The 24,050-nt window shown below is 42.0% G+C and overlaps 1 protein-coding gene across 1 annotated transcript in view; it reads right to left on the reverse strand.

Moving 5' to 3' along the window:
- Positions 1-24,050, reverse strand: part of LOC118903071 (dystonin-like) — a 491,338-nt gene that overhangs the window by 440,379 nt on the left and 26,909 nt on the right. The window contains 1 exon segment of the mRNA XM_036867747.1: positions 1,911-2,111. Within this exon segment, the coding sequence (XP_036723642.1) occupies positions 1,911-2,111 (201 nt within the window).

Consider the following 24,050-nt stretch of genomic DNA (forward strand, 5'->3'; position numbering starts at 1 on the left):
CAGGGCAGAGTCACCAGGCATGGGGACAATGTCTTGTGACCAAGGCAGTTAGGTACAGTGCTCAGGAGGGAACAAGGGGGGGTGGAGGGTTCCTAAACTTTGATGATGATCACGTACTTCTCCAGCCACATGGGGAGATTAGAAGAAAGAATTAGCTAGATTCTGAGCAGGAGAACCAATGTGCCTATTCCCTACCTTCAACAGAGCCCCGTCAGAAGATAAACCCAACGATTCAGCATAATATATCCCTTAATGACCCTGGTCTCATCTACCAGCACCACCTCGGGCTGACCCCCGAGCCTGCCACGCCGTCACGCCTCTGTGCTCTTGTACACGTTCTCCTCGTCAGAGACGCCTCCCTCCATTTCCCACCGGATCAACCCCTCCTCTTCCAGGACGCGCCTCAGGCGTCTGCTTCTCTGCAAGTATTTCTGGCCTTGCGCCACGTTCCCTAGTGCCGGGTGCACAGGCCACGGCAGCACTTCCCTAACACAGGCCTGCACTCCGTTTACTCGTGTGCGTGTCTGTCCATGGACTCAGCTGTGAGGTGCTGGGCAGCAGGAAGGCAGAAGGTTGCAGAGGAAGTGCGGGGGCCCTGGAGGCCGCCGCCTAGACCCAAACCCTAGACTCTGCCCCCAAACAACTGGGTCACCTTTGGCAAGTTATTTACCTCTCTGGGCCTCAGTTTCATCATTCAGAAGATGAATAATTCCAGTTACACAAGTAAGCCCTCAATAACCATTAGTTATTAATACATACCTGTGCATCTCTTATTTCCTGTATGAAAAAGCTTACGTTTGTTGAATGAATAAATTTTCCTACAATTTCCTGTTGCTCCACGTAGATACCAAATTCTACTTAGCCTTTGTTTTATTCAATCATGAAAGGAAGGCTCTCATCTCTAAGTATGTGCTTATTTTACCATTGGCTAAACAGGACCTTTTCTGTAAAGGAATTCAGCTTCTTGCCATTGTCGCTGGCCTGGTAGCAAACTCCACATGTGTCTGCTACACAGTTACCCCACAGAAGGGCAGGTCTGTTTATATAATTTACAGAGACATATTATCATGTCAAATCTTGCTGGCTCCCCTCAGCTGGCATGAGTCACGACAATCATGGGCTCTCCACAGCACAGGAGGGACTCATAGGGAAACTTTTTTTAATGCTGAAGCAATGCAAGATTACTGCAGTCATGAAATACTCCTTGAAAGTTTTTAAAATGTCAGTGTCTAAGCCCCAAATCCTTAACTGTCACAGCCCCAGCAACACGTCCCTGTGTAACAGCCCCAACCAAGACAGAAGATCAGAGCACACGGAACAGCGTGCTCAGGAGATGAGCAGGGGTGAAGACCAGGTGGGCACCAAGCTTCCCAGGTAACTGTTCAGGTAACTTCCCTGGTAACTGTCCAGGTAAGGCAGCTCGGCCGACAGAGACCCAGGGCACTTGCTAGAAGAGGACAGCAGTGCCGCCTGGGAGCAACATAAAAGTCACCCGGAGGGGCCAGCTCCCTCAGCATCACCCGGAGGGCAGCTGCTGACGAGGGGGTTGGCCCCTCCCTCCACACCTCCCCATCCCGATGTTGCTTTGTTGTCACCCCCCCTCCACCAGCTCAGCTCTCACCACTGCAGGCCTCGGCTGGGTAACTCCATGGCCCCGTCCGGGCTCTAGACCCCACTCTCAAGTGGTCAGGATTCACCAGTTTTCAATCCCCCCGCCCACCGCTGACCAGCACTTCCTGGGAAACCACATTCCTCGCTGGCACTCGCGTGAGTTCCCGACAACTTACTGGGACAATAAGAGAATAACCGAATTACTTAAAGTCAATCTGATCATTTTTGAAGACTAAGAGAAGGACCACCCCATGTGACAACGTATTTAATATTCTTTGAAAAGACAATTCCCTACTTACAGGTCTCCTGGTGGAAGCGCCTTGGACGGAGTGGTAGAATTCTGGCTGGACGCGGCTGCTTTTCTTGATTCTTCGTTTCCTCACTGAGATCTCCTGCTCGCTCTGGTGGTGAACCTCTACGGCAGGCTTGGCTTCTTCCAGCCGGGCAGCTGCAGCCGCTGCGGCCCGTCTCCTAAGGTGCCGAGGGCTGGCTCGGAATCCCTGGGGCAGGAAACACAAGCAAACAGATGCAGATTGGTCCTGAGTCAGTTGGGCAGTTCTCTGGGGCTAGTTGTACAGAGACGTCCAAAGACACCAGCTCTGTGAGCTCTTTGACCACCCAAAGTGAGCTCAGAGTGTAGCAAGGCTTGTGTGTCCTGCAAAGCATCTCGTGTTCCGGGGCCCAGAGTTATTCTACCTTAAGAGATGTTTTAATCCAGAAATGCTAGTTTAAAAAAAAGTAGGCGGGCATACTGCTTTACTTATGTGGATATAAGTCAGACTAAGTGTGAAGAAGGGGGGCTCCAGGTGGGCGTGAGGATGGTACAGGGAAAGGACCCAGTATTACCCCAGGGAAAGGGATGCTCTGCTTCCCTGGAAGTGGACTGTGCAGGAAGAAAGGCAGGAATGCAAGGCATCATCATGAAACACCTTAAAGGGAGGGTCTAACACCAAATGGCGGCAGGACAGTGCAGCAAACGGTATGGGTTTGGGGTGTCAGGTGGGCTTGGGCCTAAATGCTGACCTGTTCATTACAGCTACACATTTATTAAACATTGATGATCTAATTTTTCCAGCCTAAGAAATGGATAACATTCTCCTCACAGGGTTTTTAGGTTTTAAATAACGTAACAGACGTAAAAGCAAACGTAAGCAGATACTATGCTTAGACGTAAAATTCTAAGCATAGTATCTGGCAGATACCATGTGCTCAATGAAATGTTAACTTTCCTTCCTTTTTACAGTACGGTGAGTATAAGGACAACTCGCTGGGCAAGGAAACAAGTTCAGCTGTGCATCTGGGAACGTGCACACGGTTTTGGAAAATACCAGAGAATTACATAAAATAACCTCTGTCCTGGAGTAGCTGACGATTTGCTGCAGAGCAGAAGTCTGCTGCAGAGTACACGAGCAGACTGGGATGGGCGATGCGGGGTGAGGGGCAGTGGAGGGCGCGAGGTGCAGACAGACCCTACAGGAGGAATCAATCAATGAAGCTGAGCTCAGCGGACCAGTGGAATGTGGAGAAGGGATAGAATTTATGTTCCAGGCAAGGGAACAACATAAGGCAAGAATGAAGAAGTAAAGTGATGGATGGATGGATGGATGGATGCATGGAATGTTTATGTAGCAATAAGAAACACTGCTTGATGATGTGCACACCCACATGCAGGGGAGCTCACAAAGGGACGAGGGGAGAGCCTGCCGTCTGATGATGGGGCCCTAGACACCAGGCTGAGGATGAAGGAGAAAAAGACAGAAGTTCCAGGTGACCCACAAAGTCAAAGGAGGGCGGAGATCAACAGAAATCAACAAGGGAGGAAATGCAAATGGATTTGGCAAAACTGAGGTCACAGTTTGGGCACTTTCTTCTTACCCCAAACACATGAGCTTGTTTCCATGTCTCCTCTGTGTGCAGGCCTGGGGGGAAGGTGTTCCTCAACCCCAAACAGGCCCAGAACATGCCCAGACTCCCATATAACCCCAGGGCTGTGCAGCAGGTGCCGTGAAAAGGATGGAGAAGGGGAAACTGGGCCGATGGCTAAGTCGGGCTGCTTTTTAAATATGCAGGTTCCTGGATGTCCTCCCCCTACGCTCCCCTCCTCCCACACACTCACGCACATATACTCCATACTCTGATAGCTACTGAGGGGTTGAGTCACCACTAGGTGGCACTGATTTCCAGAAACGTGCGCTGGTGGAATGAACTGAGTGTTCTGATGATACACTAGCTTCTGTCCCAGTGGGGTGAGCTAAGTATATTTCTTAGGTAAAGATGCAGACTCTCCTTCTCTTATGCTCTTAGGAGTAATAAACAACCAAATTTTACTTAACTTAACTTCTATTATTACCAATAGTTCTCGAGGGCCTACAAATTCTAGAAACTCTTAGGAAAACTACATAAAACTCACTTAAAGTGACCAAAAAAAAAAAAAAAGTAAAACATGTTGGTACAGTCATTCTGGAGAACAATAACCCAGTAAATCCACACCCCTGTATCTACTCTGGAGATACTCTGGCAAGTAGGCCCAAGAAGATATTCAAGCATTGCTTACAATGAATATTAGAAACTGTTTAAATCAGTCTTTCCTCAACTTCTGTCACTTTCATTCCACCTTCACATTTTTCTAAGATTAGAGCACCATCATACACACCTCTGTGATTTATCTTATATCCAAATATACGTGGACTATTTTAAAATAACTTCTTACAAGCACTACAGGGCAGTACACAGACAGCAAGCAGCCAAGCTATCTGGGTTCACACACAGCCTCTGTCACTTCCTAGTTGTGTGACCTTGAAGAGTTACTGAGAGAGTTATGTCCTCATCTGTAAAATGGAGATTAAAAACAGTACTTCATTCATAGGGATGTTGAGAAGCATAAATGAATTAATAAATGTAAAGTACTTAGAAAAGGGCCTGGCACACAGCAATATATAAGGGTTGGCTATGATTATTAGGTATATTGCTTGTGTGAATAAAAGATATTCTTAAAGACAAAAGTTTGTTATTAATCAGATGTAAAAAGGAAAATGAATCACACTGCAGGTGTGCCCTGCTGATAGACACATGAGGTACCAACCACCCTGGTCATCAGGAGAGAGTTCCTTGCTCCAGAGAGTCCCAGGCACTTGTTGTCCTGAAAGTCCAACTGAGGCACTTGTTGTCCTGAGAGTCCAACTGAGGCACTTGTTGTCCTGAGAGTCCAACTGTCTGGGCTAGAACCCCAGCTCTCCCACTTACTAGGTGTACGATCTTGGCCAAGTTACTTCTCTGAGCCTCAGATTCTTCCTCTGCCAAATGCATTACAGTATTCCCCCTCTAGTAGTTACATGGTATTTAGATGAGATAGTCCACATCAGCCTCTTAGAACAGTACACAGATTACACTAAGCAGTCAATGCATTACCGCCTTATTATTACGGTTTCACTTCCTGGATGCTACAGCAGCAACTCACCTGCCAGCAGTTCAGAGCTATGATCACAAACACTGCAAACAGCACACAGTCATTGCCGAGCAGGCATTTTTTTAATCTCCCTAAACCACTGTAGAGAATTATTGGTTTGGGGTTTATTACACTTGCTTGTCCTAAATACTATAAAAAGTAAGCCATGACTTTTAACAGAAGGAAATTTTCTTTTAAAACAGTAGGTGGTGCTATAAGCTCTCACAGGTGTTAATGGGATTTGATGGAGTCAGTATAAAGACCATTTCTCCCTCTAGCCATTTGATCTTACCCGGATGCCCTTCAACCAGTAGGTGATGGGAACTTGGCAGTCTCTTGGTAGTGGACTTCTGCCATTTTTAGGCCACCCTGTTTTTAAATTTATTTATTTATTTATTTATTGAAGTATAGTTGACTTACAATGTTGTGTTAATTTCTGGTGTACAGCAAAGTGATTCAGATATATATCTATATATCTATATATAGATATATAGATATATATATCTTTTCCAGATTCTTTTCCCATATAGGTTATTACAAAATATTGAATATAGTTCCCTGTGCTATACTCGTATACTTGTCCTTGTAGATGATCTATTTTATATATAGTAGTATGTTATCTGTTAATCCCAAACTCCTAATTTATCCCTCCCTCCCTTTTCCCTTTGGTAACCGTAAGTTTATTTTCTCTGTCTGTGAGTCTATTTCTGTTTTGTAAATAAATTCATTTATACCATCTTTTAGATTCCACAAATAAGTGATATCATATGATATTTTTCTTTCTCTTTTTGACTTACTTCTCTTAGTATGAAAATCTCTAGGTCCATCCACGTAGCTGCAAATGGCATTATTTCATTCTTTTTTATGACTGAGTAGTATTCCATTCTACACATTTACCACATCTTTATTCATTCATCTGTCAATGGACATTTAGGTTGCTTTCATGTCTTTAGGCCACCCTGTTTTATCAGCACCCTTTGGGCAGTAACTTCTCAGATGCACAGTCCTGATACACAGCTAAGTCTGGGTGCTCCACAGCCCACTCTAGATCTTCCCTCTCAATAACCTGGTATAGTTCCCAGGGAGGCTCACAGTCAAGGATCAACCCATTGCAGTCTCTCTGCTTGGACACTGAATATTAAGCAGAGGGATGTAAAGACTGAAAATAGCAGAAGGAATTCATCAGTCTAGTGGATGCCCCAAAGACCTTCTGAAGCTGCCTACTTCTGCTATAACAATTCAGTTTTGATTGTAAATTCTACCATACATTTGTAATAAATTTTCTTTTGGTTTAAATCAGAGTCAAATTCCATTGCCTGCAAACAAAACCCCTGATGCATACTCTTTCTGTTAGGTTTCACGTGGCTAGCTATTTTCCTCACACATTGAATACTCAGACTTAACCAGGCTGTTTGTTTAGACTGTCAAAAAAGGGAGAAGATATTAATAGCAATAATTTACTAAGCACCATTTAGGTGCTAAGCCTATTATATCCACTTCATAGACAACCAAACTGAAGCTTACCAGGAGTAAGTAACCTACCTAAGGCCAAAACTCACAAATAGAAAAGCTCGTCTTTCTAACTCCAAACCCGTGCCCTCTCCACTTTGCTCTTAGGTAGGGAGGTTATAAGGCAGTAATGCATTCAGAGCTAATCTTCTACATATACTCAGAACATATGTTGACTGATTAAAACAAGAAATGTCTACAAACGTTTTAGATAAGTCAGGCAGAAATTGAAAAAGTTAACATTTTCAAGTAAGAATTATTGTTATATAAGATCAAAGCACCATCCAGTTTACTGATGAAGCATCTGAACAAATGGAAACTTAATGCAATGAGTATTTATATAGAATTGTTTTTGTGTTATTGCTGTACCTGAAAAGCTAAGGTTTATAGGTAAAGACATAGATTTACTATATTCAAATATTATGAAGCTCAAAAAGCTGATGTTTATAAAGCATGTAATGCCCCATAAAAACCCTACGATTCTCCTCATCCAAGGCTAGAAATAAAGTAGAGTAGAAGTTCTTGAATCCATGGATAAAATTCAAGGGAGATGGAGCAGGCAATCAATGAACTTGGATGGGGAAAAATATGTCTTTATTTTCACTAAACGCTAATTAAAACTTAGCATAGGGTTTCCCTAGTGGCTCAGTGGTTAAGAATCTGCCTACCAATACAGGGGACACGGGTTCGAGCCCTGGTCCGGGAAGATCCCACATGCCGCGGAGCAACTAAGCCCATGCGCCACAACTACTGAGCCTGTACTCTAGAGCCCGTGAGCCACGACTACTGAGCCCACGTGCCACAACTAGTGAAGTCCACGTGCCTAGAGCCCATGCTCTGCAACAGAGAAGCCACCGCAATGAGAAGCCCATGCACCGCAACAAAGACTAGCCCCCGCTCGCCACAACTAGAGAAAACCTGCACGCAGCAACAAAGACCCAATGCAGCCAAAAATAAACAAAGTAAATAAATTTTAAAAAACAAACAAACTTAGCATATCCCTCAATTATAAATGCAGGCCATAAACCTGGTATTATTAGCAATATCTGACTTTTGCCACTAAAAGAAATCACAGATATTTAAATATTAAATTATAGTGGCTGAAGATATCTTGAAATACCATTTACATTCATTGCTACTTCAAAATCAAAGTAGTTATTAAATCTGTTACTAGATCTTGTTATTTAATGCATTAATAAATACATGTATTGCTCTGTCAAAAAATTCTTTTAATTGAAATTGTAATTTTAATTGAAGTAAGGTTGATTTACACTGTTGTGTTAGTTTCAGGTGTACAGCAAGGTGATTCAGTCATACATATTCTTTTTCAGATTCTTTTCCATTATAGGTTATTATAAGATGTTGAGTATAGTACCCTGTGGGGTACCCTAGGTCCTTGTTGGTTATCTATTTTATACAGAGTAGTGTGTATCTGTTCATCCCATACTCTTAATTTATCCCTCCCCCTCTTCACCTTTGGAAACCATAAATTTGTTTTTTATGTCTGTGAGTCTGTTTCTATTTCATGAATAAGTTCATTTGTACTATTTTTTAGATTCCACAAACGAGTGATATCAGATATTTGTCTTTCTCTGACTTACTTCACTTAGTTAAAGATAATCCCTAGATCCATCCATGTTGCTGCAAATGGCATTATTTCACTCTTTTTTAAGGCTGAGTAATTTTCCGTTGTATATATATATCACATCTTCTTTATCCATTCATCTGTTAATGGACATTTAGATTGTTTCCATGTCTTGGCTACTGTAAATAGTGCTGCAATGAACACTGGGTGCATGTATCTTTTCAAATTAGAGCTTTTGTCTTTTCCAGATACATGCCTAGGAGAAGGATTGCTGGATCACATGGTAACTCTATTTTTAGTTTTTTGAGGAACCTCCATACTGTTTTCCATAGTGGCTGCACCAATTTACTTTCCCACCAACAGTGCAGGAGGGTTCCCTTTCCTCCACACCTTCTCCAGCATTTTATCATTGGTAGACTTTTTGATGATGGCCGTTCTGAACAGTGCAAGGTGATACCTCATTATAGTTTTGATTTGCATTTCTCTAATAATTAGCGATGTTGAGAATCTTTTCATGTGCCTGTTGGCAACGTGTATGTTTTCTTTGGACTCTTCTGCCCATTTTTTTGATTTTGTTGTTTGGTTTTTTGTTATTAAGTTGTATGAGCTGCTTGTATATTTTGGAAATTAAGCTCTTGTCAGTCAGTCACATCATTTGCAAATATTTTCTCCCGGTCCACAGGTTGTCTTTTCATTTTGTTTATGGTTTCCTTTGCTGTGCAAAAGCTTATAAGTTTGATTAGGTCCCATTTGTTTATTTTTGCTTTTATTTCCAATGCTTTGGGAGACTGACCTAAAAAAACATTGGTACAATTTATGTCAGATAATGTTTTGCCTACGTTCTCTTCTAGGAGTTTTATGGTGCCATATCTTATGTTTACACCTTTAAGCCATTTTGGGCTTATTTTTGTGTATGGTGTGAGGGTGTGTTCTAACTTCATTGATTTACATGAGGCTGTACAGTTTTCCCAACACCACTTGCTGAAGAGACTGTCTTTTCTCCATTGTATATTCTTTCCTCCTTTGTCGAAGATTAATTGACAGTAGGTGTGTGGGTTTACTTCTGGGCTCTCTATTCTGTTCCATTGATCTATATGTCTGTTTTTATGCCAATAGCACACTGTTTTGATTACTGTAGCTTTGTAGTATTGTCTGAAGCCTAGAAGGGTTATGCCTCCAGCTTTGTTCTTTTTCCTCAAGGTTGATTTGGCAATTCTAGGTGAAAATTTTTTTTAACAATTTATAATTATATTTCAATTTAAATGGTTTTCTCTGTAACTCTGTTTATTATTTTATGCATTTAAAAACATTCTGAGAATGAGTCCATGAGCTAAACCTGACTGTCAAAGGGGTTTGTGACATAAAAGAGGTCCAGAATACATAGAACCACAGAAATGTCCATAAAGAGACTCCTAGCTGCTCACCAAAATCTGTGTTTGCCTCTTTTCCTTGGGCACAAGCTAGACTACATTTCCCAGCCTCCCTTGCAGGTAGGCAGGGCCATGTGACTGAGTTCTAGCCAATGGAATACGGACACGTATGCCACTTCTGGACCCAGCCCACAAACAAATCCTACAGCCATTTCCCCATGCTCTTCTCTTTGGGCTGGGATGACCTTCAGAGAAAGCTTGAAAGTCACGTATTAAAGATGGCAGTGCTTTCATCACCCTAGGTCCCTGAATAACTGCCTGGAGGAAGCCACTCTGCCAACCTGCTCAACCACCTGCACCTCTAAATGAGCAACAAATATACTTCTATTTTGTTTGAGCCGTTGAACCATTGTACACTGAAGTGTGCATTTGCCATAGGAATTTCCATGACCTAATCAGTGTTTCTCAAACTTTATCAAGTGTCAGATCCTCCAGGAAAGCTGATTAAAACACAGATTGCTGGGATTTCCCTGGTGGTCCAGTGGTAAAGAATCTGCCTTCCAATGCAGGGGACACGGGTTTGATTCCTGGTCAGGGAACTAAGATCCCACATGCCGTGGGGTAACTAAGCCCACACACCACAACTACTGAGCTTGTGCACCTCAATGAAAGAGCCCACGTGCCGCAAACTACAGAGCTCATGCGCCCTGGAGCCTGTGCGCCACAACTAGAGGGAGAAAACCCACATGCCACAACTAGAGAGGAGCAGTGTGTCTCACCATGAGGACAAGGACACTGGCAGCAGAAGTTCTGGGAAGTACTCCTTGGTGTGAGTCCTCCTGGAGTCCACCATTAGCCCCACCAAAGAGCCCAGGTAGGCTCCAGTGTTGGGTCGCCTCAGGGCAAACAGCCAACAGGGAGGGAACTCAGCCCCACCCATCAGCAGACAAGTGGATTAAAGTTTTACTGAGCTCTGCCCACCAGAGCAACAGCAAGCTCTACTCACAACCAGTCCTTCCCATCAGGAAACTTGCTCAAGCCTCTTAGACAGCCTCATCCACCAGACGGGCAGACAGCAGAAACAAGGAAAACTACAATCCTGCAGCCTGTGGAACAAAAACCACATTCACAGAAAGATAGACAAGATGAAAAGGCAGAAGGCTATGTACCAGATGAAGGAACAAGATAAAACCCCAGAAAAACAACTAAATGAAGTGGAGATAGATAAGCAACCTTCCAGAAAAAGAATTCAGAATAATGATAGTGAAGATGATCCAGGACCTCGGAATAGGAATGGAGGCAAAGATCGAGAAGATGCAAGAAATGTTTAACAAAGACCTAGAAGAATTAAAGAACAAACAAACAGAGATGAACAATACAATAACTGAAATGAAAAATACCCTAGAAGGAACAATAGCAGAATAACTGAGGCAGAAGAACGGATAAGTGACCTGGAAGAGAGAATGGTGGAATTCACTGCTGCAGAACAGACTAAAGAAAAAAGAATGAAAAGAAATGAAGACAGCCTAAGAGACCTCTGGGACAACATTAAATGTAACAACATTCGCATTACAGGGGTCCCAGAAGGAGAAGAGAGAGAGAAAGGACCTGAGAAAATATTTGAAGAGATTATAGTCGAAAACTTCCCTAACATGGGAAAGGAAATAGCCACCCAAGTCCAGGAAGTGCAGAGAGTCCCATACAGGATAAACCCAAGGAGAAACATGCTGAGACACATAGTAATCAAATTGGCAAAAGTTAAAGACAAAGAAAAATTATTGAAAGCAGCAAGGGAAAAACAACAAATAACATACAAGGGAACTCCCATAAGGTTAACAGCTGATTTCTCAACAGAAACTCTACAAGACAGAAGGGAGTGGCATGACATATTTAAAGTGATGAAAGGAAAGAACCTACAACCAAGATTACTCTAGCCGGCAAGGATCTCATTCAGATTCAATGGAGAAATCAAAAGCTTTACAGACAAGCAAAAGCTAAGAGAATTCAGCACCACCAAACCAGCTCTACAACAAATGCTAAAGGAACTTCTCTAAGTGGAAAACACAAGAGAAGAAAAGGACCTACAAAAACAAACCCAAAACCATTAAGAAAATGGTCATAGGAACATACATATCAATAATTACCTTAAATGTAAATGGATTAAATGCTCCAACCAAAAGACACAGACTGGCTGAATGGATACAAAAACAAGACCCATATATATGCTGTCTACAAGAGACCCACTTCAGACCTAGGGACACATACAGACTGAAGGTGAGGGGATGGAAAAAGATATTCCATGCAAATGGAAATCAAGAGAAGGCTGGAGTAGCAATACTCGTATACTTTTTAATTGAAGTATAGTTGATTTACAATGTTGTGTTAGTTTCAGGTGTACAGCAAAATGATTCAATTATACTTATACATACATTGGGTTGGCCAAAAAGTTTGTTCAGGTTTTCCTTAACCATCTTATGTAAAAGCCTGAACGAACTTTTTGGCCAACCCAATATATATTCTTTTTCAGGAAAAAAAAAAAAAGATACAGGGAACAGTCACACAGGATCATCCAGTGGGACAGCCGCTCTGCTTCACACAGTCATTCAGGGCACCAGGCACCTTCCACCTTGTGGCTCGTGAGGTGCCCAATGTCCTCTCCACATTGCCAGTTTATGGAGAAAGAGCCAGGATTGTGTGCAGATGGTGTCCATCGGCCAGGCCTACAAACAGCACCCATTACTTCTCGCAGTTCATTAACCAGAACCTATTTATGTGGGCAATCACTGAACTGCAAGGGAAGCTGAAAAACATGGTTAGGCCACGTGCCCAGAACAAAGAGAACACTGGTATCAGTGAGTGCAGCAGACTCTGCCATAGAGCTGGTCGCAAAACCAATTCCCCAGCCACCCACCTCCTTTGCTAGTCCTCTTCTCTCTGGCAGTGTGAGCCTCACTAACTACAACTCTTGGGGCCTCAGACAAAGTAAGACAAAAAGAGTTCCCTACACACATCTTGTTACACAGTCAAACATAATTTGAGCCCCATTTATCGAACACTTTCCCAACACTGTTCAGCTGGTTAACTTCACCCAACTCTAACTCTTTAGAGTTGCGTAAATAATAATAATTTCTAGTTATCAAGCATTTCCCATGTGCCAAACACTGAGCATGCATTATTTCATTATTTCTTGTAGTATTCCTAGGAGGTAAATATTTTAATGCCATTTTACAGATTAAAGAAAAATATACACTTAGAAGTTTGCCTAAGTCTTAGCAAGTATCTGCTCTACGATTGAGCCTTCAGGCAACCAGACCTGCCCTCTCCATAAGGGGTCAGCAAACTATAGCCCTCAGGACAGGTCTGACCCACTATCTATTTTTGCAAAGTTATATTGGCATATAGCCATGCCCACTCCCATTCATTGCCCATGGCTACTTCTGCGCTAGAAAGGAGCACAGTTGAGTAGCTGCAACAGAGTTCACATGCCCTGCAAAGTCAAAAATCTCTAACAGGGGGTCCATTACAGAAAATCTTTGCCATCCACTGCTCTGCAGTATCCTGTAGGGCCTGGAGCACTCTGCCTCTTTCATAGACTGAGAAGTAACTCTGCCTCGGCGTTTTGGGTCGGCTAATCTGTGCTCTGCCCCAACAACCTGGTCTGTGAAATATACAGGTCAGTCTAATATCCCTCTGGCAGCCTGGTCTACTCCGTCTGTTTGTGGTTTCACAGGCAGATTTAACAACATCTGTTACCCTGTTTCATCAAACACATAGATGATATTATCAAAGGATGCACTTGCATTATTTTCTTACAAGGATTATGCCTCTTCCCCGACGATTTTTTTATATTTGGACTGTAACCACCAAGCCAAAGGTTTGCACAGATTTATCAACCCTACAGCTTTTGATACGACAGCTTTCCCGCCTTCACCATTCCCACCTCCTGCTTTGGTTTTTCGAGATAAAGCCATCAGCACAGAGCGACAGTGAATTTTATGGGCAGTGGCTGTCCAGTAAGGCAAGGCTTATTCTGTTGAAACTGGCCTTGTTGATGGAATTCATCATCATTTTTTTTTTTTTTTACCAAAATGAACCATAAAAAGAATCTAAGTATGCTTGGCTTTTAAAAGACTCAGAACATGGAACCTACATTACGTTCACATTAAAATCAAGTTCCAAGTAGGGTAGAAATTGCATCTACTTACTCAAAACTAGAGAAAGGGCATTTTAGTGGATGCTGTGGGGCACCACCCAAACTCCAGCTTCATGAGCCAGATGCTAAGACTGCTGGCAGCCCCTGGCTTTTAGCTGAAACCCTATGTGGGAATTACCCTCAGCCTGAGCGCTAGCTTCCTGGCCACCATCACCCCCTCTTCCAGGGCGAACGCTGGTCAGGGGAAATGGCGAGTCGTTGCCTCAGTTAGAAACAACTCTGAAGGGCTCCTCAGCTCCAGAACACTCTGTGGGATCAGCTGAGGCCCTGTTGCATATGCATCACAATTCAACTTCCTCCTCTGCCGGATCCTGCTTCCCTGTTCCCTTTAAGAGTTCTTCCTGAGGGCACCCTCACCCGTCAATCTCCTGCACACAATTTTCATCTCAAAGTCTATTTCCCTGGGAAATTGACCTGCAACGAACATGAAGTCTGATTTCCTAAGCAGCACGGTCAATAACTGATGCGCCATATTTAACACCCAATGACAGCAAAGAATCAGCAGTAAAGAGATTCTGGGGACAGCAAATCCATCAGTACAAAAAATGACAGCAACAGCAAAACATTGGGCAGTATGTACATCAAACACAAGTAGCATCAGGATGGAGAACGAGCAGGCATCTGGGAAGTGAGGTGGGGGGTAGACAGAGGTCTAGAGCAAGGCTAAGGAGGGCAAAACAGGAGAGTCATTGCCATCTGCTCTCCTGCAGCCGGAGCTCCGGGCGCAGACAGTCATGTGCAGTGGCAGTCTCTATAAATAGCAAAGCAAGCAGCAAATCATAACCCAGCCTTTGTAATTACACACTGAGGGAGTCTCACAGATGATTCTTTAGATATGAGCACGGTCGGCTTGCAGGCAGCCTTTTCTGAGCTACCCACTCACAGACAGTAACCAGCCACTGTGTCTACAAAATAGGAATGTGCCAGAGACACCATCCTTTTCAAGATAAAAAGCTAGATAATATAAAACAGGAAGCATGTTTTGTGGAGTGTTTACAACTTCCCAGTTGCTAAGATGCCAAATAGCACCCAAACAGCAAGATGACTGAAGTGGTAAACCAGTCACACAAAGCAGAGGTCATAAACATCAGTCCTAAGAAAGAAGGCAGCCCAGAGGCAGCCCAAAGGAACAACAAAAAGGGCACGGGGAGGAAAGGCAGAGGAGACGTGACGCTGTGTGCTCACTGAATGTGCAGGAGAAAACGAAGATGTGAAAGGAAAGAAGGAAAATAGGAAAGGGGGGAAAAGTCCAACTTGTGCTCATTTGCAACAAGTCACAGCAAAGTCCTAACAAGTGGTCACTCAGTCTTTTCAAGGGCATCCGTAAGCATCTTCAATACCTATTACAAAATCAGAGTCTTGAAGAGACTAAAGTCCATTTATCAGACAGTGCAGCAGAAACCACTCAAGACACAGGCGAGGGCAGCGGACTACGTACGACCAAGACAAAATAAAAGACCTAAATGTGTATGCAAATTGAATAACTAACACTACACAAAGAAGGAACGGTGGTTAAATTAACCTTAAAAGTACAGTTATATCAACAGCGTCCCCAACAAGCTATTCTCAATTAGCAGCTCAGTCTTAAGGTCCAACTTAATCCCAATATGATATTGTTTTGTAAGAAATTCCTAAATTGAGGCTGATATGACTCAGGACAACTCAGGCACGAGACAGATGGTGTAGCAACCAGGCCTGCCAAGGGTCACAAGTCTATACAGGCAAAGATCCTGTGCGTGGGCACAGCCGTGGGAGGCTCCAGTCGGGTGTGCAGGAGTATTAGGGCACCGGCTGATTAGCTCAGGCAGAGCGGGACCTGGGTGGCCCTAAGGGGTAGAAGCCCCAAGACTCCTGGGTGTCCTCTCTGTTGTCCACCTCCTTCCCACTCTGAGCTCCATCTCCTTCCCACTCTGAGCTCCCGAACTTCCCCCAGGGTCTAGCAACTAAAAGGCATCAGCCCTTCGGTCGGCACCTGTTCTGATTGATCAGTGCCCACTGCTCAGAGCAGGAATTTCAAGTCCCAAAGGTGAGCTACAGCACTAGCACAGGGAAGTGGAGGAGGCATTTACTGAGCCCTGGGCCAGGAGTAGGGGATGGATGTTTGCCAAGCTCAGCACCAAGCCCCAGGCACATGCCTGGGAAGCAAGCCAGAGACTCGATGGGTACAAGCTTCCAGCACACACAGCGACGATCAGAAATGTCTCCGAAGTATCACCAGTCCCCACGGGGGATGGGCAGGGCGCTCCCACTCACAGTCTGAAGGCTGAACCTTTGCCCCCAAAGAAACTAACTGAATGTGTACTTGGTCTGTGTTCCAAGTCTTTAATGCTTTTCTGGCAGCACATTTACTCTCAAAGTCTGCTTACCCTGAAGACCGACTCATCAGCAAGAAGAAAAAAATTGTTTTCACAACCTAATATCTTCTGATAACTGATAAGTAAAGAGAGAGAGAGAGAAGGAGCAGAGAGCTAAAAGGACCAAGGGCCAAACAAAACAGCTAATCAGACAATGAAAAACGTGAGCTAGTCCAGTCTGGGGGTAGCTGCGGCATCACTTATGGTGCATTTCTGCTCTGTCTTTGACCTATATCACACGGACATCAGCAAAATCTCTGCATTAGAAGTCACCTTGTACTGACTTTTTCCTGAGATGATGTTATTGAATAGTAGCTAAAAGCTTTAAAGAGATTTGGTTACTCTCTCTTGCAGTTATTTGGGCAAGGGCTAGGAACTTTTTAACCTAGATCATATGATCCTGTTGACTTTCCCAGTAGACTGATTAAAGTGGTGTTTATTTCAATGTGGCTTTTTTTTTTTAAACAGCATTTATCACAGTTTGACTCATTTAAAATGTATTTGTGGATATGAAGTCAGAAACATGCTTCTTTTTCCTTTGTCCTTCATTGTTCCTACCTGTACATGGCACAAAGTCCATTCTCATTAAGTTTGGGGTTTGATTTTCTTTTTTAAAGATCTAGTTGTCTAAAACTTGCAGACAAGAACAAATTAGAAAGTTAAACCCTCCCAAACGAGTATACCACACTCTTTTCAAAGTATATAAATCAATGGATGTCCCTGTTTTGTACCTCGAAACACATCTCTCCAGAGTAATACCTGGGAAGTTAGTAAATAGCATCCTGATGTTTTTCCTATGCTTACACAGATATTTACAGACAAATAAACAATAATTTTTAACAAAAATAGGATCTTGCTATACATATTCGGTTGCACTTTGCTCTTTTTATCTAACAATGATAGAGATAGCATTTCAGATTTACATTATTTTTAACAGCTGAATAATTTTCCAGTATACTGGTATGCCATACTTTAGTTAACTATACTCCTATTGTTTAAAATTTGGGATATTTCAGGTTTTTTCTTTTATAAACAGTGCAATAAACAAGATGTATATATATCTTTAACTAAATCTTTACTTTGAAATGGAATTACCAGGCCACAGAAAAATTACATTGTAAAGATACCACCAAATGTGTCTCTAAAAATGCTGAACCAACCACATTTCTAGCAATGCTCTGAAAGCCCTGTTTCCTCCTATCGCCATCAACACTGGAGAGTATCAATCTTTTTATTTCTTGCCAGTCTGATGGGTAAAAAACAAGTCTTAATTTGTATTTTTTATTAGTAAAAAAATATGGAAATCTTTTCATATTTTTATCAGCCTTTTTTTTTGTTTTCTTCTTTGAATTGTCCATTCACATCCTTTACTCATTTTTCTACAAATTGTATGTATGTGCCATATTGCTTTTGTGGAAGCTTTTTATATAATACGAATACAATTATTTGCTATATATGCAGCAAGTATGTTTGCCTAGGTTACAACCTGCCTTTTAATCTTACAGTACAGAAGTCTACAATTCTTTTACTCAAACCTGCCCATCTTTTCCTTTATGATTTCTTTCTTTTAAATTTTTATTGAAATAATAGTTGATCTACAATGTTGTGTTAGTTTCAGGAACTAACAGCAAAGTGATTCAGTTATACATATACATATGAATATATATTCTTTTTTTACATTCTCTTCCATTATAGGTCATTACAAGATATTGAGTATAGTTCCTTGAATAGAGTTCCCTGTGCTATACAGTAGGTCCTTGTTGGTTATCTATTTTATATATAGTAATGTGTATATTTTAATCCAAAACTCCTAATTTATCCATCCCCCCCTCCTTTATGACTTCTAAATTTTGTTTTTTCCTAGGAGGTTTCTCCCAGCTTGCAAGATTACAAAATGTTCTCCTATATCTTCTTCGATTCCTTACCTCCTTTAAGTGCACATTTACAATCCATCTGGAATTAATTACATGCATATTTTTAATCCATCTGAAATTAATTTTTGACTATAGTGTGAAGTATAGACTAATTTTACTTCCAATGGGTAATATCATCCATTGAATTATCTATTCTTTCTCCAGAGTTTACTTTATTTATTTTTAATTTTTTAAAGGTTTATTCTTTATTATAGAAAATTTCAAAATATATAAAAGAAAGTAGAAGTCAGGTAAGCTGGGACCTGGGACCCTCTACCTGAACACTTGCACATGCACCTGGACAAACGTCTCCTCAGGCAACAGATACAAAGAAACTATAAGGGACTAAAAATAACTACACCCATGCCCATTTGGGGCAAATTATGAACAATAAGAAACAAAACGGCCAAGAATCAACTGTCACTTCTGAGGTGCTGGGAGCAAAAGCAGGGTACTCCACATGATCCCTGTGCCACCAAGGGGGGGTGCCACCAAGGGGGTGGGCGGCCCACCTAAGCCACCCCTCTGGCCCCACCCATCCAACTGCCCCCACCCAAACCCTATTTAAGGGACCAGCTTGCTCCACCTCAGGGAGTGAGCAAGGGCACCTGTTACTTGTTTTCCCTCCCTCCTGCTGCTGCTCGAACTCCAATAAGGCCTTGCCTGAATTTCTCATCTGGCCTCTTATCAATTTCTATTGATTAAAGAGTCCAACGACCCAGGTTGGTAACAAGAGTATAAAGAACTCTAAGTACCCACCACCCAGCCTCAGCAACTATCAATCCATCCCTTTTGATTCAAAATGCCATTTTTATCATTTACTAAACCTCTACATATACTTGGATATACATCTGAACAATCTGCTCTGTTCCACTTTAATCAACGTAGTTATTTTTATAAAAATATAGAAACATAAAAATTTTTGTAAAAACAATAGGAATATACTCTTTATACTACATTATAATGAGCTGAAAAATATAGTAAAATACAAGCCCATTACTGTAACAAATAAATCCAAAAATACGGTGATATAAACAAGATAGAAATTCATCTTCCTCGCGGCTAAGTCTTGTGGCTGCCAAGGTGCCTCTAACCCATGAGATCAGCCAAGGACCAGGATCCTACTCCATTGCTGCTCTGCCTTCCCCAAAGGCATGCCTTGTCCACATGGTTGAACTTGGTCACCCACCACCACAATTCCTTTCCAAATAGAGGAAAGGAAGGTACCAAAGGAGACAAGCAACTCTCTCTCTCAAGGACTCAACCTGTAACGTGCGTGCATCACTTCTGCTAACATCCAACTGGACAAAACTGCAGGACAGGCTGAGAAATGGAGGCTGTCGCTAGTTCACCATATGCCCAGTTATAACCACAGCCTTCATTTATATTACAAAAATAAGGGAAGGATGAACTTTGAGGAAAAATCACAGTTCTTACTATAAAAATGAGTGTAAAAATTGTGTACCATAGACTTGTATTGATTATCTTTAAAGGCACTTAAAAGAGTCATCAAATTTAAAAGCAAATTACGCTGTTTCATTTTATAGAAAGACAAGAATTCCAAAATTTCTAACTCTAAGTGATGACAGGAAACCATGAATAGCAGATATTTTCAAACAGATCAGACAAATAAAGGTGATGTTTGAATAACAAATGAGAAAGTAACTGCTGTTTTAAGTTTGTAGAATAGAATGTTTTGAAAATGGATATTTGGACACAATTCTACTAACAAAGGACTTTGTTCCCCTAAAAAATGTAAGTTTATTACCTAGAAAAGCTCTAATTTTACAGATTTTTAAATTTTTCAAGAGAGTTCTTCAATCTGCTTAAAACCACCCAAATGAATATTTTCAGTGAGTTTTGGCATCATTTGTTAAAAACATAAAAATCAATTCCATCAGATTCATTTATAGGAAAACAAACTGACATCAGGAAAAATGAAAATTTACATTGGCACAGGGACTGGTTTCGTGGAAGACAATTTTTCCACAGACGGGGTGCAGGGGAGGGCAGCGATGGTTCAGGAGGTAATGCGAGCAATGGGGAGCGGCAGATGAAGCTTCGCTCACTCTCCCACTGCTCACCTCCTGCTGTGAGGCCCAGTTCCTAACAGGCCCCGGACTGGAACCCGTCCACAGCCCAGGGGTTGGGGACCCCTAATATATATACATATATATCCCTTTTAAAATATACTCTAGGGCTTCCCTGGTGGTGCAGTGGTTAAGAATCCACCTGCCAATGCAGGGGACATGAGTTAGAGCCCTGGTCTGGGAAGATCCCACATGCTGCAGAGCAACGCAACTACTGAGCTTGCACTCTAGAGTCCGTGAGCCACAACTACTGAGCCCATGTGCCACAACTACTGAAGCCCGCATGCCTAGAGTCTGTGCTCTGCAACAAGAGAAGCGACCGCAATGAGAAGCCCACGTACTGCAACGAAGAGTAGCCCCCGCTTGCCACAACTAGAGAAAGCCCTCACACAGCAACGAAGACCCAACTCAGCCAAAAATAAATAAATTAAAAATAAATATAAAAAATATATATATATATACTCTAAATTCCTACTGCCATTAACAGTTAAAATTTCTGTGTTTCCCGTATGCTATATGCCAGCGTAGCACCCAGGCAGTACATATACTTCAAGCTGATAAGCACCAGGGCACTTTGCCATAAGTCACAGAGGGTTTTGTAGCATATTAAGCATATGCTACTACAACATATAACAACTACCCCACTCTGGTCTGTCTGTATTTTGTGTTCTGGTTAAAAGTTTTGACCCACAATTACTGACCAAGAAGTGTGCCAGTGAAAATTCTAGACCTGTGTGCCAAGATAAACAAAATAGGATACACTGAATAACAAAATAGAAGTGTCACAAAGACTCAAGACACCTTGAAAGAAACAACTGAAGAAACAGAGAACAGAGATGTGAAACTAACTGCAATCTGGTGGATATCCTTGATGGAAGGACTAACCAACAGCTTGATGAACCACAGCGAGAAGAATGGCTACGAAAAATTCTTTATTCCACAGAATCGGAGGAGAACGGGAGAATGACTGTCAACTTAGAGGCAGGAAACACATCCCAACAGCACTGACTCAGTTCACACTCTCATATACTTTATGCTAAAAGGGGCACCTTCAAGTTCTATCTAACCTTAAAACAGATGATTACTTTATCATTCAAATTACTCGAAGGAATAGAAAAATATGAAATTTTTTCTTAATTTCAAGATGCTAACACAGTGTAAAAACAAAACTTGATAAATTCAAGAAAAGAAACAACTACACCAATCTAACACAGGGAGCTAAATAAAAAGATCCTGAATGAAATCTTACCAAAACTAGAGCAGTGAGTGAAAACAATAACATTACAAGATGAAATAGTTTATTCCAATGATTAAAGGCTGATTCAACAACAGGGAACCCATCATCATAATTTATTACAGTTATAAGTTAAAGAAAAAATAATGATATCAATAGGCACACCAAAATTGCAAATAAATTCAAGAGCAACTGTTGATGAAAAACTCAGTGAAATGGAAATAGAAGGGAACTTCCTAAATTTTAAAAGGATTACCTATCAGGAATCAACAGCAAACATTATGATAAATGTGAAATAGTAAAGGCATTATCTCAAAGGAAACCCAAGCCAAGGGTACTCACTATCACAATTATTTTGAAAATTTTAGGAGACAATAGCTAATGAAATAGGGCAGAAAAAATAAGTAGTGTGAGCATTAGCAAAAAAAAAAAAAAAAAGTCAAAGTTATCATTTACGAATGTGTCTGAGTAGCAGAAAAATCTAAGCAATCAATTAAAAAACTGTCAGAAATCATTGAGTTGGGTAAGATAAAGGGATAGAAATAAATATACAAAATTCAATTAGCATTTCACTGAAATATTAACTGGCTTATTGTTACAGTTCTGTTTTCCAATAACCAGTCTTGTAACTAGCAGGTGCTTATTTGGGAATATCTGATTTTTTCCCTAGATTAGATGGAGACAGTGGCTGCTGGTAAACGGGCTCACTGGTTGCGGTGGGGGAGAGTCTATGATGGAGTGTTTGCCAATTTCCATGGTGTAAATATTCCCATCGCAGCCATGATGTCACTGAACGCTGAACACACAATGGGAAAGAGATGCATACAAGTGGCTCCCCCTCTGATAGAAGCCCGCTCCAGACCACCACTGGATGGAGACTAATTCTACCTTTTTTTTATACTGATACGGATATATATTTATATATACACACACACAAAGAGTTCCGGTTTTCCTGTGTTCAAGGACGACCTGAGAACATTCTTAATATGCTTAAACAAGAAGATCTGAGAGGACAGTGTCTTGCTGACACAATTTATATTGTTTCTTCTCAGCTTTGATCATCTTAGGTTTCTACTAATATTCTTTTTGGTGGAGGAAATGTGACAAAGGCAATAAATTAAACATATCTAGAAAGCCAGACTTTTTTTTATCACCGAAAATGTCCAAACTAGAAAAGTGATCTTTTTTTGTTTTCGAACACGTATCTCACTTATTTTAATGTAATCATCAGAAGTATGGGCTACCTCCACAGTAGAGAAACGGTCTCTCACTTCACCATGTCTTCTGTGCCCTAAAATGTTCCGAAATAACTTCTCGTTGCAGTAAAAAAAAAATCAAATCAAGGGAGGCTAAAATGAGAGGCTCTGCTCTTACGCGATGGGAATGGGCCGATTCTCTCACCTGTGTGGTTAGAACACCTCTGACAGAAGAGTGCGCATCACACTTCTGTGGGCATTGTGGGGGTTACCGAGTTCTATACGTGGCCAGCTGAGTTTAAAGAAAAGCCCAAAATTCAAATGCTTGCTTAAAAAACAAATGATTCCCTTAATCTTACGAGGAAGGAGAAGGGGGACCACAACATTCCACCTCATGCCAAACTTTGATTGAATTGGTTGACATCGTATTTGTATGTACTTTTTTTCATAGGGATTAAGGATAATTCATTTGGGTACCCTTACGGTTGGCTAATTTAAAAAGCTTTCTTAGCATAGTAATGTGGGGCCACCTGGTCACAAAAATATACAGTCAAAGCAGCATTAAGCAGGAAGAGTGTGACTTTCTCATCTAGACCCTGCAGAGGCTGTCAAAGCCAGCAGTCATGAGCCAGAGCTCACCCTGCCCTTCTCAGAGAATGAGAAAAGAAGAAAGCACCGACCTTCACGGGATGCCTGATGCTAGGGGTGAGGGAGGGAGGGGGGATGCAAAGTCTAGGACAAAGACAAGAAGAGAAAACACCTGTGCTTAGGATGTAGAGAGACCAAAAAACAACGAGAGTTAAAGGGTAAAAGAGATCCAAAGGTCTGGGCAGCAAGGCCTGGCCTGGCCCTTGACAGAGCCTTGATCCTCTCTCCTCCCACCCCCTGAGTTTTGGAGCATTCAGCTAAAGCCTTACTGGATCTTACTGGGATCCAGTGTGCATCGATGTCAAGGACAGGAGGCAGCAGGGGTGTCCACACTGTGTGCCCTTGGAAAGGAGGAGCATCTCCCTGGGGAGGAGGGGAGGACACTTTGTCTGAAGAATCCACAAGATCAAACCCCTACAGGCTCCATCCTGCACCCACAGCCCTCATCCCCTACCAAGAGAAGACAGAAACGAGCTCTGGTGGGTAGAATGAAGCACTCATATTGATTTACAGGTAAGAATTAACCTTCTTCGGGACTTCCCTGGTGGTCCAGTGGTAAAGAATCTGCCTTCCAATGCAGGGGACAGGGGTTCAATCCCTGGTCAGGAAACTAAGATCCCACATGCCACAGGGTGACTAAGCCCGCGCGCCACAACTACAGAGCCCACACACCCTGGAGCCCAAGCGCCACAACTAGAGAAGAGAAAACCCGCAGGCCACAACTAGAGAGAAGTCTGCGCGCTGCAACGAAAGATCCCACATGCCTCAACGAATATCCTGTGTGCCACATCTAAGACCCGATGCAACCAAAAATAAATACATAAATAAATAAATAAAATATTTTAAAAGAATTAACCTTCTTCTATCACAGTGGATAAAGTG

Source organism: Balaenoptera musculus, chromosome 11 (genome assembly GCF_009873245.2).
Source record: "Balaenoptera musculus isolate JJ_BM4_2016_0621 chromosome 11, mBalMus1.pri.v3, whole genome shotgun sequence".
Lineage (NCBI taxonomy): Eukaryota > Metazoa > Chordata > Mammalia > Artiodactyla > Balaenopteridae > Balaenoptera > Balaenoptera musculus.